Consider the following 18,987-nt stretch of genomic DNA (forward strand, 5'->3'; position numbering starts at 1 on the left):
TTTAATTTCCTGTATTCCTTCTTTCTTTGCTTTATCACCCAGATGGGTCTTGGAACTCCCGTGCGCACATGACCATCTGTCCTCGGCCTCCTGAGCATCAGGAGCTACAAGCGGCACTGTCACACCCAGCTTGTAAGTTTCATGTCAGAATGTGTCACGTTTGTGGTTTCTCGGTCTATAGTACATCAACAACTGTAACAATAATTGATGGAGAAAAGCATTCTTGCCAAGTGTGATGGCTTATATCAGCACTAAGGAAGCTGAGGCAGAAGGATTGACATGAATTCAAGGTCAGCATAACATACACAAGTGAGACTGTGGCTTCAAACAACACACAAACAAATAAAATACATTTTTTAAAACCCATAACATTTTAACTCTTAGAGCCTATGGATACATGTCATTTCAGTTGTACTTTAATGGTGTTTCAAAAAGGGATCTTACTTATCCCAGTCAGGTTTTTAAATCTTTGTTGTTGATGATGATGATGTTATTGATGATGACGATGTTCTGCTTTTGTTTTTCAAAACGGAGTTTCTCTGTATGGTCCAGGCTGTCCTGGAACTCACTATGTAGACCAGGCTGACCTTGAACCCTGAGATCCACCTGCCTCTGCCTCCTAAGTGCTGGGATTAAAGGTGTGCACCACCAGGCCCAGCCAGCCTTTTAGGTTTTAAAAGCCCACCTCAGGCCCAGTGTCTGTCTCTTCACCTGCTGCCTGTGGCTTAGGATGTAAAACCTTCAGCTACTGCTCTAACACGCCCATCTGCGTCTCACCATGCTCATGGATTAGTGCTCTAAGACTGTAAGCAAGCCTCCAGCTAAATGCCTTCTACTATGAGTTACCTTGGATATGTTGTCTCGCCACAGCAATGGAACAGTAACTAAGAGAGCAACCTTGGCTGGGATCTGGAACGCATTATACAGACCAGGCAGGCCTCAAACTGACAGAGATCAGCTTGCCTCTGATAAAAGGTATGTGCCACCATGACCCGCCTCCGCTCTCTGTCTGTCTGTCTGTCTGTCTGTCTGTCTGTCTGTCTGTCTCTCTCTCTCTCTCTCTCTCTCTCTCTCTCTCTCTCCCTCTCTCTCTCTCTCTGTGTGTGTGTGTGTGTGTGTGTGTGTGTGTGTGTTGTGTGTGTGTGTTTGTGAGTGTGAGTGTGAGTGTGTTGGGTCCTGGAGAGCCAACTCAGATCATCAAGCTCTGTGGAAAGGACTTTTACCCACTGATCCATCTTGCCAGCCCTCAGTTTTGGGGTTTTGAGACTGGTTCTCGTGTAACCCCTGGAACTCCTTATGTAGCTGAGAATGACCTCACGCTCTCAATCCTTCTGTTTCTACCTACCTCGAAACAGGGATTACAGGCAAACCCCACCATGCCCACACGTGTTTTCAGTGGACTAAGACAATGTAATAGAAACTCTCAAAAGGAACATTTCCGTGTTTAATTTTCATTGTTTATAAATGCGGTGGTCTTAAGCAGCTATGTAAGTTGAAAACATTTAAATGGCAAAAATAACCTACTTGACAGAACACATATTTTTGAGAATTTCTTACGTCTGATGGTCAGTGATGTCATACTGACCTTTCAAGCCCCGGACCTTCAATATTGGTCAGGGTAACACAGAGGTAGAAAAGAAGGGCCTGTGGACATATTTGCTCATATGTACACATACAGAATTATAAATTACATTTTCATAAGTGTATAACTTTTAGACAGATATAGGAGGGTGTCTTAAGACAAGGTCTAATTCCTGGTACCCATGATAGAGGCAATAGAGAGTCCTCTGTCTCTGCTTTGTAGGGCCTGGGATTAAAGGCAGGTGTGTGCCTCCATGCCTGAAAATATACACGTTTTACATAGTTGTAATATTCTGAATACTTAAGGCTTTTAAAAAATATTTACTTACTTTGATTATATGTAGTAGGTGTGCATGCGCCATGATGGTTATGTGGAGGACAAAGGACAACCTGTGGGACTTAGTTCTATTTTCACTAAGTGGGGTCTAGGAATCAAACTTTAGGTCCTCAGGCATCAGACACCTTTATGTGCTGAGCCATCTTGCAGGCAGTGATGGTTAATTTTGATTGTCCACGTGACTAGTCGTTACAGGATGGGGACACTCACCTCTGAGTATGTATGTGAGGAGGCTTCAGGAGAGTGGACCTGCCCCAACCCGCGGCTTCATCCACCGAGAGACTGAAAATATGAATACACTTTAGGAGGTAGTGGGATCATGGAACATGGGGATGGCTGGAGAAAGCTAAGCTCCAGAGCATGCTTTGGAAGGTGTGACTGGGTCCTGGCCGCTTCCTGTTACCATTCTCTGTATCCTGGCTACCATAAGGTAAGAAAGTCAATTCTGGGCCACGCATGGTGGCTCAGGCCTTTAATCCCAGCACTCTGGAGGCAGAAGCAGAGGCAGAGGCAGGTGCATCATTGCAAGTTTGAGGCCAGCCTGGTCTATAAAGCAAGTCCAAGACAGCCAAGGCTACACAGAGAAACCCTGCCTCAAAAAAAAAAAAAAAAAAGAAAGAAAGAAAGAAAGAAAACAAAAGAAAGAAAGCCAATTCCACCACATGCTCTTGAGGCCCTGGTGGTCCTCGTGAGCACAGTGAAGGAGCAATCCAGCAAGGGTCAACCTTCTAGAGATGTAAACCAAAACAAGTCTGTCTGTCTTCTTCCCTCCCTCGCTCCCTGTCCACCCCCCTCTCTCTCCCCCCTCTTTTTTTTTCTTCTGAGACAGGGTTTCTCTGTGTAGCCTTGGTTGTCCTGGATTTGTAGATCAGGTTGGCCTGAACTCATGGAGATCTGCCTGTTTCTGCCTCCGAGTGCTGGGATTACAGGCATGCAGTACCACGCCTGGCAAATAAGTCCTCTTTCAAACTGTTTCAGGTATTTGACATAGAGATAAAATGTCTTGGCAGACACACACACACAAGAAATTGTCCAACAACAAAAGACAGATAGTTCCACTGATTATAAACAAGTCACAGATCAATGTGGGCACAGGCAAGAAGGATCCCAGAGCGTCAGAGGAGCTGGGGCTCAGTCAGGAGAAACGCTCACCCTCAGTGTTCCATGTCTGGTCTGTTAGACAAGAGGCCAACCTTACTTAGAGGGGACTTCCTGCTTGAGGAAGCAAGGACTCAAGGGACTGGCTCTGTGGGTGCCTTTGCATTTCTCCAATGACCACAGACAGCAGACACGGACAGTCAATACAGCGCCACATTGGCCTAGGAACAAGGAACAGGGATGATGTAGGAAACGAGTGAAAACTCACAAGAAGAAGTGCCTGTGGGGCAGGAAGGAGGGATCCTCCATGGGGTAAAGTGCCTGCCATGCAAGCACGAAGAGCTGAGTTCAATTCCCAGAACCCACCTGAAAGTCACACCTGTAATGCTAGCCAGCCTAGGTGAATCATTGAGCTCCAAATTCATTAACAGACTCAGTTTCAAAGAATCAAGTGCCAGGTTTAGTGGCGCACGGCTTTAATCCCAGCACTCGGGAGGCAGAGGCAGGTGGATCAATGAGTTCAAGGCCAGCCTGGTCTACAAGGTGAGTCCAGGACAGCCAAGGCTACACAGAAACCCTGTCTTGAAAAACCAAAGAACAAAGTGCAGAGTGACAGAAGAAGAAACTTGATGCCAACCTATGATCAACACAATTGTATGCATACACATGTGGGTGTGCCTGCACACCCACGTGTACATACACTACATGAACATACACCAGTCCTATACCACAAAAATAAATAAAAGATGGAAGGAAGGAAGGAAGGAAGGAAGGAGGAAGAACTGTAAGTGTAACTCCCAGATGTGCCTGCTCCCTGCCAGAGAGCCCACAGTCTCGGGAGCAGATGGTAAGTGTCTAAGACATGTGGACCACACAATCTTTGCCACAAACACTTAGCTCAGCTCTGTCGCTAGCCAGAAGGGCCACAGACTCCAGAGACAGGTGCCCAGCACTTACTCACAAAAATATATGAAGAGCATCTCGGATTTTTCTTTTGATTTGTTTTTGTTTTTCGAGACAGGGTTTCTCTATATATTCCTAGCAATCCTGGAACTCCATCTGTAGACCAGGCTGGCCTCAACCTCAGAGATCCACCTGCCTCTGTCTCCTAAGTGCTGGGATTAAAGGCTTTTTTTTTTTTTTTTGAGACAAGGTTTCACTGTGTAGCCTTGGCTGTTTCAGACTCACTTTGTAAAGCAGGCTGGCCTGGAACTCACAGCGATCCACCTGCCTCTGCCTCCGGAGAGCTGGAATTAAAGGCATGTGCCACTTCACCAGGCTGATAAAAAGTGTCATCTCAAACACACAAAATGGACTTGAATCTTTATAAAGCTAGGTACACGATGAAGACCAGTGTTCTTAGTTACTCTGGAGGTTGGAGGGATCCGCTGAACCCTGTTGGCATGCTTTTAAGTGTATTTTTATATTTGGTTCCTTAAATGTCTTTTTTTGTTTGTTTGTTTGGTTTGTTGTTGTTGTTGTTTTTCGAGACAGGGTTTCTCTATGTAGCCTTGGCTGTCCTGGACTCACTTTGTAGACCAGGCTGGCCTCGAACTCACAGCGATCCGCCTGCCTCTGCCTCCCAAGTGCTGGGATTAAAGGCGTGTGCAACCACGCCTGGCTCCTTAAATCTCTTTCTCTCTTCTTCACCCCACTCCCTCCCAACACTGCCACACCAGCTAGGAGAGGAAAAGGGTTAGTGAGTAGAGAGGGCATAGTTTTCCTTAGCTACTTCCTGCTGTTCAGGGTTGTCGACTTCCTTGGGGTAAGGCCAGTCCTTGTTCCCTGACATCTCCCAACTTCTTTTCATCCAACTGCATCAACAGCAACCAGAAGCAGCAGGGAGAAACACACCAGCAGCCTTCCTCTTTCTCAGAGCCCCCAAGTCTCTCTCTTTCTGTCTCTCCCTCCCTCCCCCTTCCCCCCTTCCCCCCTTTCCCTCTCGCCACTTCCTCCCCCTGCCCCCCTTTCTTGGTCTGGCTTTTATCCCCCTGGCAAAGACCATGCCCCCACACGAGGCACTTCATGGCACTTCACAGCTGACAAAATTACATGCCCTCTCAGGAGGCAATTATCACCTGTGGAAAAACTGGAGCAGCCCCCATATCCCACACGTGGGATTAAAATAAAAACATGTTTACGGATAAACCAAAATTTCCACAACAGAACCCCCAAGAGGTCAAGACCAGCCTCGGCAACATAGCAAAGATCTTGTCTCAAAAACAGCGTACACCATGTCTTAGCTAGGGTTTCTACTGCTGTGGTAAAGCACCATGACCAAAAGCAATGTGGAGAGGAAAGGGTTAACTTCACTTGCATTTTTCACATCACAGTCTAACATGAGAAAGGATTCAGGGAAGGAACATAAGACAGGAATCTGGAGTCAGGAACTGGACCGAGCCATGAAGGGAGTACTGCTCACTTGCCTTGCTCTTCACAGCGCGCTCAGCCAATTTTCTTACAGCACCTAGGACCACAAGCCCTAAGGGGACACTGTCGATCAGCAATCTAGAGACTGCACCCCAGGCTTGCCTTGAGGCCAGTCTGTCTGAGGTGTTTTTTCTCAGCTGAGGTTCCCTCTTCCCAGGCGGCTGGCTTCTATGGGCCTTCTTACAGTGAAGTGTCCAGGGTTAAAAGCGTCTCTATGACTGCGTTCTACCAGAGCTTTCTTTCCTAGTCTCTGGGACTTCCCTCTCCTGGGTCAGTAACTGTTGAGTTTCATTCTGTCACTGTGGCAACTACAATGAACCAAAACAACTTAGAGGAGGAAGGGTTTATTTCCATTTGCAGATTACAGTCCATCCCTCTGGGCAGGAACTTGAAGCCGACTCCGGAGGAACACTGCTTGTTGGCTCATTCTTAGAGCCAGGCTTAGCTAGCTAGCTAGCTAGCTTTCTTTAATTTCTTTAATTGTATTTTATATGCATTGGTGTGAGGGTGTCAGATCACCTGGAACTGGAGTTACAGTTGTGAGCTGCCATGTGGGTGCAGGGAATTGAACCCGAGTCTTTTGGAAGAGCGGACAGTGTGTTTTTAACCACTGAGCCATCTCTCCAGCCCCATTAGATAGCTTTCTTATGTAACACAGGAACACCTGCCCAGGGAAAGGTGCTTTCCACAGTGGGCTGGGCCCTTCTATATCAATTATCAGATAATTCCCCCACAGACATGCCCACAGTGTCGGCATAATGTTCTTGTGACTGTGTGCAGTTTACCCTCATTCTCAAATGCTGATTCCTAACCCCACTGTCTGGTTTCAATCCTGACACTGCATTCCGATGTTTATTCTAAGTATCTCCTGCGCCACGTCTGTGTAAACATGTCCCCACTTGTTGCCAATAAAAGCCAGCTAGCCAATGCTGAGCAAGACAGAGAATAGGGTGGGACATCCTGGTCCAGTGAGGGAGGAGAAAGATCAGGAAAAACAAGAGGGGTGCATGAGGGGAGGATCAGGAAACACCAGATGAAATGAACTTGACCTAGGAGATGAGTTCAAAGCAAATATAAGGTGGGAAATCTGAATGGCAGGAAACTATACTAGCTAGGAGGTTTAGGATGGAGTAAGTATTGCAGTGTTGCACTCTAGGCTAATTAAATAGATCCTAGTCTCTCTGTGTGGCTATTTGGGTATATACTTGGCCAAGGAGAAACCGCCCATTTGTTAAATTAATAAATCAATATTAAATGTTAATAATCATTCAACAGCACAGCCAATCTGTTCTGGAAATCCCTCCATTGGAACTCCCCTGTCTGGTGACTGAAGGACATATTAAGGTGACAGTTAAAGCTAAAACAGGTAGTGACCATCAGCTGTGCACTCTGTTTGTGGTCAATGCGTGCATTGGGCAGGATTGAAGGCAAGAAGCCTGCAGCCCTTTCATCCTGGAGGCCGCCGAAGAAAAGGCACTCTGTGGTTCATCAGAGGCCTCACCTGACAACTTGAAGTCTTTCCAACGCAGTCAGAAGGCAGGATATTCCATAAGCCCTTGTGGCCACCATCCCTACTGCAATAGTCACTGTGGCCATCTTGCTTTCGGCAAGATCAGATTCCATCTGGTGACTGAGAGATAGCTTAAGGGCCTGTTTTGCTGGGGCATGCTGTCACTGAAGTCGTCTTTAGAAATCAATGTGTCAGTTCAGAAAAGCAGCCTCGCTGGGTGGTGGTGGCGCATGCCTTTAATCCCAGCATTTGGGAGGCAGAGGCAGGCAGATCTCCATGAGTTGAAGGCCAACCTGGACTACAGAGCAAGTTCCAGGACAGCTATAGCTGTTACACAGAGAAACCCTGTCTTGAAAAACCAAAAAAGCAAAACAAAAACAAAAACAGAAAAGCAGCCTCGCTGGGTGATGGTGACGCACACCTTTAATCACAGCACGCGGGAGGCAGAGGCAGGGGGATCTCTGTGAGTTAGAGGCCAGCCTGGTCTGCAAAGAAAGCGCCAAGGTTACACAGAGAAACCGTCTCGAAAAACCAAACACCAAAAACAGAAAAGCGGCCTCAAGATCCACCCATCTTGGTTGAGTATAAGGTCACATTAAGCACAGCTATCTCCATAAGTGTGTTGTTTTTAATTACTCTGTATTATCTGTATTATTAGTAGGCCTGGCTAGCAATCAATCAGGACATTGACACTTGTTATTATAATTATTATTTTTTTTTTGGTTTTTCGAGACAAGGTCTCTCTGTGTTAGCCTTGGCTGTCCTGGACTCACTTTGTAGACCAGGCTGGCCTCGAACTCATAGTGATCCGCCTGCCTCTGCCTCCCGAGTGCTGGGATTACAGGCATGCGCCACCACGCCCAGATGACACTTGTTATATTTTAAAATATAACAAGTTATATTTTAACTTGGTTAACCTGGGGCAGGGCAGATGTCAATCCTCTAAACTACCGCCCATAGTGGGGCAGGTATCACATATCCCTTGCCATCTGCTTCTAATAATTTCTATCAAGCTACCTCCCATCCATAATCCAATATATTTGCTGATGTTCTTCATCTGGGTCAAATTTTCCATCCATGCCGGCATTGTGCTTTCTTCCATCTACCCCATGGCGGCCTCTTCTCTCTCTTTAGATCTCCTCCTCCTTTTCTTCTTCTTCCCAGGATTCCTCTCTCTTTATAAGTCTAGGAACCTTAGCCACACCTATCTCCTTTTGCCCTGCCTAGGTGGGATGGCTTTTTATTAATCAAAAGGTGGGTCACAGTGATAACAAGCAGTAATTAGTATCAAAATACATTAGACCATCCCCCAACAATAAGTGGTTTTTTTTGGGGTTTTTGTTTTTGTTTTTTTTTTTTTTTGGTTTTCGAGACAGAGTCTCTCTGTGTAGCCTTAGCTGTCCTGGACTCACTTTGTAGAACAAGCTGGCCTCGAACTCACAGTGATCCGCCTGCCTCTGCCTCCCGAGTGCTGGGATTAAAGGCGTGTGCCACCACGCCCGGCCCAATAAGTGTTTATTTAGGAGTGAATTTTTTGTTTATTTTTGTTTTTTCAAGACAGGGATTCTTTGTGTAGCTTTGGCTGTCCTGGACTCGCTTTGTAGACCAGGCTGGCCTCGAACTCAAAGTGATCCAATTGCCTCTGTCTCCTGATTAAAGACGTGTGCCACCACACCCAGCCTAGGAGTACACTCTTAAGTGTGCTCAGAGCACAGGGATGTGCCCTGCGGTACCTGCCTTGCTTAGTCACTAATACACACATTTCAGCTTTCACTGGGCAAAGCATTTCAAATGGAGGGGACCTACAGGCAAGCACTACCTTCAAGAGTGTGGAGGGACAGGAGCAAGAAGGAGGTATTGCATTGCTCAGAAGCATGAGAGGAGATGCTGCCTGGAGGCAAAGAAGCTGGATTGTCAGCTGGAGAGATGGCTCAGAGGTTAAGAGCACTGGCTACTCTTTCAAAGGTCCTGAGTTCAATTCCCAGCAACTACATGGTGGCTCACGACCATCTCTGATGAGATCTGGTGCCCTCTTCTGGCATGCAGGCATACATGCAGGCAGAGCACTGTATATGTAAATACAAGGAAACAAACAAAGAAGCTGGCTTATCCTTTGCCTGGAGCCAACTGCTCTCACTCCAAGTCCCTACATAGTTGGTATCCCTCACTGTGCCCTCAACAGTCACCACTCAACCCCAGCATTATTCTAAATAAAGCAGATAACCATGTTTCTTCTTCCCTCCTCACTGCAGTCTATTCCATAATCAGCTCTTGGCCGAACAGAAATTGGCTGTCAGAGGTTCCTAGAGGTTCCTAGATGTGGCCAGTAGCATCAGCAATTAATGGGCATACACTCCTTGGGAGTTGAGAAGACTGAGCTCTCATCGGGCTCTTCACAATGGAGGGAGCTCCTCGTGATGGTTAAGATGGAATCTAGAACCACCTAGATGGTTCTGTTCCAGTTACATGTCTGTGATGGGCTAAGCTGATTGGGATAAGCAGGTGAGAAGACTCATCCTGACCCGCCAGATTTACTAAAGAGAAAGCCTGCTAAGCACCAGCCCTCAGCCCCGTTTGTGATTGTTGATGCGTGGTGAGCAGATACCTGAAGCCCTACCGCTGTGCCTTTTCTGCCATGATGGACTATATCCTGGGACTGAATCAACATAGACCCTTCCTTCCCTGAGTTGGTCAGGTATTCATCATAGCAACATAAGCAATGAGTATGGTAGTCTTCAGGGTTCCTGCTGCTTAAGGCTCAAGTTCATCTTCCGCTAAAATGGTGGGCAGTGCCCTTTCCAGCTTCAATGTCTCCTTTGGTCCTTTCCCTACTGTCATGTCTACGATACGACCCAATCCTCTCATCCCCACTCTTTGGGAATTCTCCTTTCTCTGAACTCTCTAGACATCTTCCTCATGTCCTCCCATCCTGTTTTCAAACACACTCAAAACAAGCTGTACAAAAATAACCAGCAAATGGGTGTGGTGGTATACCCTTTAATCCTAGCACTTGGAAGGCAAGGGCAGGCGGATCTCTGTGAGTTCGAGGCCAGCCTGGTCTACAACGGGAGTCCAAGACAGTCAAGGCAACACAGAGAAACCCTGTCTTGAAAAACCAAAAAATAAAAAAAGTAAAACTCAACCAAAACAGCTAAAAAGACAAGCAAAAAAACTTCAGTGGCAAATCTGATAGCATTTCTTAACGTTTTCTGTTGAGTGGTTCCTTTTCTGGCTAGGCTTTAATGCTCCTGGAGGTTCAAGCCTGGGCATTTAAAGATTCTTTTTTAAAAAAAATTTTTTTTAACGTAGATTACATCCCGATTGTTATCCCCTCACTTATATCTTCCTGCTCCCACCATTCCTCCCTCTTTCACCCAATTCCCCTTCCTCTGGCAGGAGGGGAACCTTACCTCCACCATAAGCACACAGCCTATCAGGTCTCATCTGGGTAGCCTGCTTCCCCTCTCTCTGAATGTCCGTGGGCCTCCGCACCAAGGGGAAGTGATCAAATTGGGGGTACCAGAGTTCATGTTAGAGGCAGTCCCCCGCTCTCCCCACAATCGTGGAGAATGAGCTGTCCACAGGCTAGATCTGTACACGGGTCTACATTTAGAGATTCTTGACCTCTTAAACAAGCAAAAGGTGTCATCAGGTGGCAGTGACAGCAAGCGGCAGTGCAGGCCTCTAACCCCAGAACTCAGGAGGCAGGGGCAGGCAGAGCTCTGAGATCAAAGCCAGCCTGGTCTATGTGGAGGAATGTCTTGAGTGGATGTAACAACTGTCAATAAGATGCTTTTTAGCCAATCAGCTGGACAGGAAGTGGAAGACAGGACTTCCTGGAGAGGAGGAGGAGCTGGGAGTTGACAGTGAACAGTTGACAGTTAATGGAGTTGTGGGAGAGAAGCCGCTAGGGAAGGATCAGATTGGCAAGGGCTTGGGATATATGTAGGTTATGAGGATTAGTTTATTTTTGTTTATTGTTAGATTAGTAGCAGTTTAGATTCTGCCCAGCATAGTGCTTGCAGCTTTGAATTACATTTCAGTCTCTTTGTGTCAGTTATTGGCTTCCTAGGCTGAATAGATACAATTTATTGTAACAGATCTACAGAGCTGGTTCCAAGACAGCCAAGGCCTCACAGAGAAACCCTGTCTTGAAAAACAAAAACAAAAAGTAGAAAAGAGTGCAAATAGCAGGGGAACTTTATTCAAAGCAAAACAACACGGGAGTGTGCTGTCAAGATAAAGTGGGTCATATGGATGAAGATACTCAGGGCCCCAGGTTACTGCCCTAGCTTCTGAGGTCTGGAGGAAGGGGAGTTAGTTACTTAGGGCTGTAATCTGGATGGTTCACTATTTGACAAGAGTGTATTACTACATCGTTTCTACTGTACATGCCTCCATAATGTGTGATGTTAACTACATGCACACCCAATTACAAATAGGCATAACATGGCAAACGGGGTTTAAAGTTCACTTTAAACACAGTTTGTCTTATAATTCATATACTCCAAACTAGTTCTGCCTGGCCTCTTTCTTCTCCTTTCATTACTAGAATACAACCCAAGAGAATCTAAGATGCCAATTAAGTGGAGAAACTTGTTCCATTTTTCAGAATCTCCCTCCCTCCCCCCTCTCTCTCTCCATCACATGCTGGGGGGTGGGGGTGGGGTCATAGGCTGTTGGCTGCATTGTTCATAGGAGTGCACAGCCCAAGCCAAGCGGCATCCAGGCTTCCTAAACTATTCCTTATGTTTGTTTGCCTCATCTTGTCCTTGCCTTCTTGTATGGGTTTCCTTTTCTTCAGGCCTGAGCACAAATGTCACCTCTCAGAGGCTAGCCTACCACCCAAGCATGACATTTCCCACTGGAAATGGAAAATTTTGCCCCCAGTACACCTGGGCAAACAATCTTGAGAGCAGGCAGCATGGCTAACTTGCACACTGTGCCCTTGAGCCTGTCACTAACAATGGACATAAGTTCTACATCTATAGACTCAACCTGGGATATATAAAGTACTCGGGGGAAAAAACCATCCCTGCTGATTGGACGTGTGGAAATTTTTCGTTCTTGCTCCCTAGCAGTCTAGCAACTACTCATACGGCATTCATGAAGCCCTTATCAGGGGTACTGAGAGGCCAGGCATTGTATGACTATGTCCCTAGGATCTTAAGCAGCTGTCACCTTCTGTATTTAAAGGACTTAAGCAGGTGCAATTTCAGTATGTGTGAGGATCTTAAAATCAGTCCTCCATGGATAGTGAGGGACAATTGTATGCTTACATGGACTAGAATATACTGTAGTAAATACGACCCTGATATCTAATGTGATCCAACCCATAAAACCCTGTTTAGTTCCTCCAAATAAATTTAGTGCCAGTTTACGAGTTGTTGTCCTCCTCAGGCCACATCAACTTTCCCCCAAGTTTAGTCCACAATTCATATGAGCAGAATTCCATGGTCTCATGGTTCCACTTGCCCCAGCGCCCCACTGCCTCTGCTATTCTTGGACACTGCTCTCCGGGACCACCACTTGCTAGGATGTTTCTAACAGTCTTCATTCTGTCCTGTCCCTGTATCCTTTAAGACATGGTCCATATTCTTTTTATAAGGTCTTGCGTGGCTGGGCTGGGCTCAAACACTTGATGATCCTCTACATTTTGTGTGATAGGACTCACAGGAGGCTCAAAGACCTCTGGCTAACCCACCTGACTAACGGGCTAATCCCCATGGTCTTAGGCCATGGGCAGGGGCCGCTCTTCCTCCCTATTCCTCTGGTCAAACTGTTGCTCCTTTCTTTCTTGCTCTGTTTGCCATGAATTTGGCACATGCTTGCTGGCTCCTTCTAGAACGTGAACTCATAAGACATTTCTCTTTCTTTAGCTTTTGAAAGGATTGGTCTGTGCGGCTCGGGGACTCTCGAACACCCTAAGAGGCTTGAAAGCGTTTCTTCCGGTCGGCAGCATTTCCGAAAGGATTTTCCTGGGTGCGGTCACCAGGGTTTCGGTTGACCAAGCTACACGGCATCTGCGCAGGCGCGGGCGCGCGGGGCATCACGGGCCGCCCGGACGCGGAAGATGGCGGACGCGGCCGTGGGTAAAGACAAGTGCGGGGACCAGCGGCTCGTGTCGCTGCCCCTGTCCCGCATCCGAGTCATCATGAAGAGCTCCCCTGAGGTGTCCAGCATCAACCAGGAGGCGCTGGTGCTCACGGCCAAGGCCACGGTGAGCGGCCGGCGGGGCGGCGAGAGGGGCGGGCGCGGGCACCAACCGCCCCTCGGGCTTCACACACGCCCGGCCTTTCGGTGGCCCTGCGGGGGCCGCGCGCCTCTGCCTCTTCCTGCGCCTGCGTGCTCTGCACCACCCTTGTCTCAGCTCCGCCCATCGCGCCTCTCCCGCTGTCCTCTGCCCTGCTTCGTTCTGCCCACTCACTTCGCTCCCAGCGTTCCTCGCGTCCCGCCTACCGCGTCACTCCCGCCGTGCCTTGCGCGCGCGGAGTCAAGCGCACGTGTGACTACAGACTTAGGTTCTGTAGCTGACGTACCGCTGCGTGATGTTGGGGTTCTCGAAGCTTCCAGGGTGTCTTGGGCTCTCCAGCCCTCAGGCCTCCCGAAGTTTTTACGGTTTTATGCAGACAATACCTAGCGGTCATAAGTTAGATTCCAGGGACAAATTATAAACGCACAGCTCCCTCCCAACACAGATCGCTTTGTATTTTTATTCTGTTTTATATTCCTGGAACTCTGTAGACCAGGATTACCTTAAACTCAAAAGAGATCGGCTGGCCTCAGCCTCCCAAGTGCTGCTGGGTTTAAGGTGTGGGCCCCCCACGCTGTGCTCACGTGGTCTTGGCCATGTTTCTGATTCTAGAGGAAGCAACCTTACCCTTCTGGGTACTGGGTACTGGAACTAAAAATTCATGCGACCACTAAAAGTTTGGTCTTGAGCCAGGCACGGTGACGCACTCCCGTAATCCCAGCACTAGGGGAGGCAGAGGCAGGAGGATCTCTTTGAGTTTGAGGGCAGCCTGGTCTACAAAGGGAGTCAAGTCCAGGTCAGCCAGGACTACACAGAGAACCCCAGTCTCAAAACAATAAAGTTTGGTCTTGATAGTGGTGGCCCAGGAACCTTACTGCACCAAGCCCCAGCCATGATAACTGGCTCTTGATTGTTTTCCAGCCTCTATTTGTAGAACTCCATTGTGTGGTATTTTTACAATATTTTGGACTAGGGCCGAGGGAAGAGCAAATCTCAATTAGAGCCTGACAAAATACAGCAGTCCCCTCCCCCTCCATCATTGGATTGGTCTAGGTCCACCAAATACAAGTCTTAGGATAACAAGCCCCTTTTAGACAGTGATGTACTATTTACAGGTAAACTTTACACATCTTATTTCTAAAACATCTCAAGACCGTAGGGGAGCTTCCTGTTGTTTCTGTGCAGTCCTGGGACTTGTGTTTCCTGTTAAGATTCATTTTAGCATTAAGGTCCTAAGAACTCTCTGCAGACCCTTCCCTCCTCACTCATTAGCGGAAATAATACTCAACCTTGGAGAAGGCTCAGTTGATGCCATTTTTTGAGCCTTGGGATCTTGTCAGTTCTGCTCCTAGAAGGTACTTGGGCAAAATGAGATGTCACTTTTCAGTTGTTTTTTACTAAAGTTTTGAGTAAAGAACCTCTGACAAGAGATTCAAGTAAACTGAAAACATCTTCCCAAGACAACAGACATGTGGCAGCTCACATGTGTAATCCAGTCACATGGGAGACTGAGGCAGGAGCATCTCCAGGAATTCAAGGCCAGCCTGGACTACAGAGTTCTTTCTTTCTTTCTTTCTTTCTTTCTTTCTTTCTTTCTCTCTTCTATTTTATTTATTTATTTTTAGACTGGGTTTTTCTGTGTAACAGCCCTGGCTGTCCTGCACTCACTTTGTAAACCAAGCTGGCCTCAAACTCACAGAGATCCACCTGCCCCTGCCTCCTGGGTACTGGGATTAAAGGCGTGTGGTACCACACCCAGCCAGATAATTTTTGTTTTGCTTTTCAAGGCAGGGTTTCTCTGTGTAGCTTTGGCTGTCATGGATTCACTTTGTAGCTAGGCTGGCCTCAAACTCACAGAGATCTGCCTGCCTCTGCCTCCCAGAGTGCTGGGAATACAGGTGCTACCATGCCCAGCTAGAGATACAATTCTTGTTTTGTTTTTGTTTTTGGAGACAGGGTTTCTCTTTGTAGCCTTGGCTGTCCTAGACTCACTTTGTAGACCAGGCTGGCCTCAAACTCACATGGATCCACCTGCCTCTGCCTTCTGAGTGCTGGATTAAAGGCGTGTGCCACTACCACCTGGTTAGAGATACAGTTTTTGAATGGTCTTTTACTCCATTTTATAAAGGCTGGTGACACCCTATCTTCCACCCCACCCCCCTTTTCAGAAAGACAACAGCTCCTGTAGCTCAGACTAGCCTTGAATTTGATATCTAGTGATAGCTGCTCTTGATTTCCTGTGCCTCTTGCTCTTCATTTCCTGTGCCTTTTGCCTCCACCTCTGATATGACAGTGCTGATATGTTAGGTGTATACCACAGTACCCCTTGAAGCCAGTCGTTATTTATAATCACTTGTAAACCTTTTTTTGTTATACACTGGAGCTCAGCTGAGACATGCCTGCTGCCTGCTGCCTCACTGCTTCCGTTCTGGTTTCATGTTTCTTTCTCCTGTAAACTGATTTCTGTCATTGAACTTGAGGAACCAAGATAATCTGAAGTAGTAATGGAATTTTAAGCTTATAAAGTGTGTGCTGGGTCATCAACGTTGGCCTTTCATTTGATCTTGTTGTTGGTTTAGGAGCTCTTTGTTCAGTATCTAGCCACCTGTTCCTACAGACATGGCAGTGGCAAAGCCAAGAAAGCGCTGACATACAGTGACTTAGCCAGTACTGCAGAGGACTCAGAGACACTTCAGTTTCTTGCAGGTACTTTTAATCTTTGGGACATTCTGGTTTAAACAAAACAAAATTTGTAGTGAGCTATTCTTCCCTTTATTGTATTGCTTCAGTTTATCCTGACCTGGCACAGGGAGGTGTTTATAGCCTTCTCCATTTGAGCTTGCCAAGAATTGTAGAAGTCGACAGTATTCCCAAGATGCTTGGTTGGCTAGGCAGACTCACTGAGAGCTGTAAACTTGTCCAGTTCCCCTCACCCCCAAAACACAGCAGCTGGTGCTTGCAGCCACGGGTCAGGTTCTTCGAGGAGGAGCTTCAGGGCTAGCCCAGGGGCCAGCTTAACCTTCCTCAATTAGCTTAGACAGTGCTGTTCACAAAATCAGGTCAAAGACACACAGTTTCCCAGCTATGGAATGTGAGCAGGTCTGTAGGCCCACCCCAGGAACCAATGTGATTCTTCACCTTGCATTTCATCTCGGGTAGAAGGTATTCTAGGGTTAAAGGTGGAAACAGTACATTTTGAAATTTGCATTGTTGTTTTGATGCTTCACCATAACCAGCTATTGATGTTTCCTGTTTTTAGATATATTACCAAAGAAGATTTTAGCTAGTAAGTACCTGAAAATGCTCAAAGAGAAGAGGGAAGAGGAGGAGGAGGAGGATGAGGAGGAGGAAAGTGATGCTGGTGAAGCCCTGGCGTAAGCCAGCAGCAAGTGCTCGCAGTGAGCCCAGTGACTGACTAACAGCTGGGAAGTGACAGGCACTACAGCTTGTCTCAGACTTACAGCTTGTTGCGTTCCCTCTCACAGTGGGAAGGACTGGACAGCAGCCTCCCTCCCCCATGGGCACCCCTGGGCAGATGGTACTTCTCTGGCTTTGAGACTGGCAGCACATACCACTGAGCTTCACATCGAACTTGCAGAGAAGACCTGGAGAGCTGTATGCCAGCTGTGTGGTCACGTGGACATCCTGTTCTCACAGATGGCTACGCCGTACTGTGCTACCTTTGAATTTTGTATATTTTTTAAAAAATGGACTACACAGTTCTATTGTACAGAAATTTGCTTTTCCTTTTCCATTAAAGGTCTGTATGTATTTTACAGTAACATGCTATGTTGACGTTTTAGGTTCATCGGCTTTTCTAATGTCTTACTCCCTAAGCATTTTGTGAAATTTCAGAGTAAGCATTTCCAGCTGGAGATGTGACCCAGGTATAGTATGTTTAGCAGGCCCAGGGCCCTGGGACTGCTCTCTGCACCAAAACAAACAGCAGGCACATCTAAGTAGCTGCCCTATTCCCAGAGGAGAGAACCCATCTCATCAATCACATGCAATTGAAGAAGCAGTCTTCTGTGTGTGTTATAGTTAAGAGTTCTATTGCTATGACACCATGACTAAAAAGCAAGTTGGGGAGAAAAGGGTTTTAGTCAGCAGACACCTCCACATAGCTGTTCAACACCAGGACAGAAGCTCCAATAGGGCAGGAACCTGGAGGTAGGGGCTGATGCAGAGACCATAGTGGGTGCTGCTTACTGGCTCAACCCAGGGTTGCACTGCAATCTTTTACTTATTTATTTTCTTTTCCTTTTTCCAAGACAGAGTTTCTCTGTGTAGCCCTGGCTGTCCTGGACTCTCTCTGTAGACCAGGCTGGCCTCAAACTCAGATTCACCTGCCTATGCCTCCCAAATACTGGGATTACAGGTGCAGTCCACCACTGCCTGGCGTTACAATCTTTAATTGAGAAAATGCCTTATAGTTGGCGTTTCCTCAACTGCGGCTCCTCTCTGAGGACTCTAGTTTGTGTCATGTTTGCACACAAACCAGCCAGTACACTGTAAAGGTGTCAGACAAGCTGGCACTGGGGATAGATTGTTCTGTTCCTACCATTTCTATCCAGTAAAACCATCTTATGATCTATAAAATTTGACATTTTCATTTTGTGTGTTAGTTTTGCTGTATGTAGCCCAAGCTGGCTACTTGTGAGCCTGTCTCAGCCTCCCAAACAAAGAGCAGGGATTATAAGGATTTGCCAATCCTTCTGGCTAGCAATTTGTATGTAGTTTGTTACAAATCACTACACACAACACCCAAAACCCATCCATAGTTAATCTGTGCCCTTTACCTGCACATAACCACTGCTTTTTTCCCTCCCCCCACCTCAGCATCTCACTGTGTAGCCCTACTTGGCCTATAACTCCTATATTCTGGGCTGGCCACCTCAGCCTGAGCATTCAGAGTAGAGACAGCAAGATCCTCTGTCCCTAGTTTTACTTTTAAAGCACATTTTAAAAACTGATTTAAATAAGCCACTTTAAAAAATCCACTCTTGAGCCAGGCGTGGTGGCGCACGCCTTTAATCCCAGCACTCGGGAGGCAGAGGCAGGAGGATCACTGAGTTCGAGGCCAGCCTGGTCTACAAAGCAAGTCCAGGACAGCCAAGGCTACACAGAGAGACCCTGTTTCAAAAAAAAAAATTAATTAATTAATTAAAATCCACTCTTGACTAGGGAGGCAGAGGGAGGTGGATCACTGTGGGCTTGAGGCCAGCCTGGTCTACAGAATGTGTCCAGGGCAGCCAAGGCTACACAGAAACCCTGTCTCGAAAAACAACCAAAAAAACCAAACAAACCCCAAAATCCAAAAAAAATCTACTCTTGGATATACAGATTTATCACATGCAACATGTGACCACTATTAAGAACAATTCTAGCACCCTCTTGAAAACTCTTGAGAGCATCTCCATCCCCATGTTACCCTGGCAACCACCGAGCTGTCCTCTGACTCAGAATAAAAAGACTGATAAACAAAGCAAAGCGTTAAGAGCCGTTGCCTGTTGCTGCTATGGTCACAGGTTTGACAGAACTTGTTCTACCACAGCAAATGTTCATTCTAGGGGCTTTCATTTGCCAACCCTCCCTTCTCTTCCCAGCACCGCCTACACACTTTTCACTTAGCTGCACAGGTCAAATCAGCCTGGGGAGAGGCCTCCAGGGACTCCACCGTGTTTACACCGAGCTTACTCAGAGCAGGCAAAGAAGAAAAAAAAAATCAGGACTCAAGTTCTCACAGTCTGGAGGGCAGGGCCTCGCTCATGATGGACT

General features: G+C 47.0%; 1 protein-coding gene across 1 annotated transcript; it reads left to right on the forward strand.

Moving 5' to 3' along the window:
* Nucleotides 1–707: 707 nt before the first annotated feature.
* On the forward strand, nucleotides 708–16,991 carry CHRAC1 (chromatin accessibility complex subunit 1). The gene is made up of 4 exons (XM_084803050.1): nucleotides 708–975; nucleotides 12,836–13,176; nucleotides 15,789–15,915; nucleotides 16,469–16,991. Exons 2-4 carry the CDS (start codon nucleotides 13,030–13,032, stop codon nucleotides 16,585–16,587), a joined length of 393 nt encoding a protein of 130 aa, XP_084659176.1. The 5' UTR covers nucleotides 708–975; nucleotides 12,836–13,029; the 3' UTR covers nucleotides 16,588–16,991.
* Nucleotides 16,992–18,987: the final 1,996 nt, after the last annotated feature.

This window comes from Acomys minous, assembly GCF_964271855.1.
Source record: "Acomys minous genome assembly, chromosome: 12".
NCBI lineage: Eukaryota > Metazoa > Chordata > Mammalia > Rodentia > Muridae > Acomys > Acomys minous.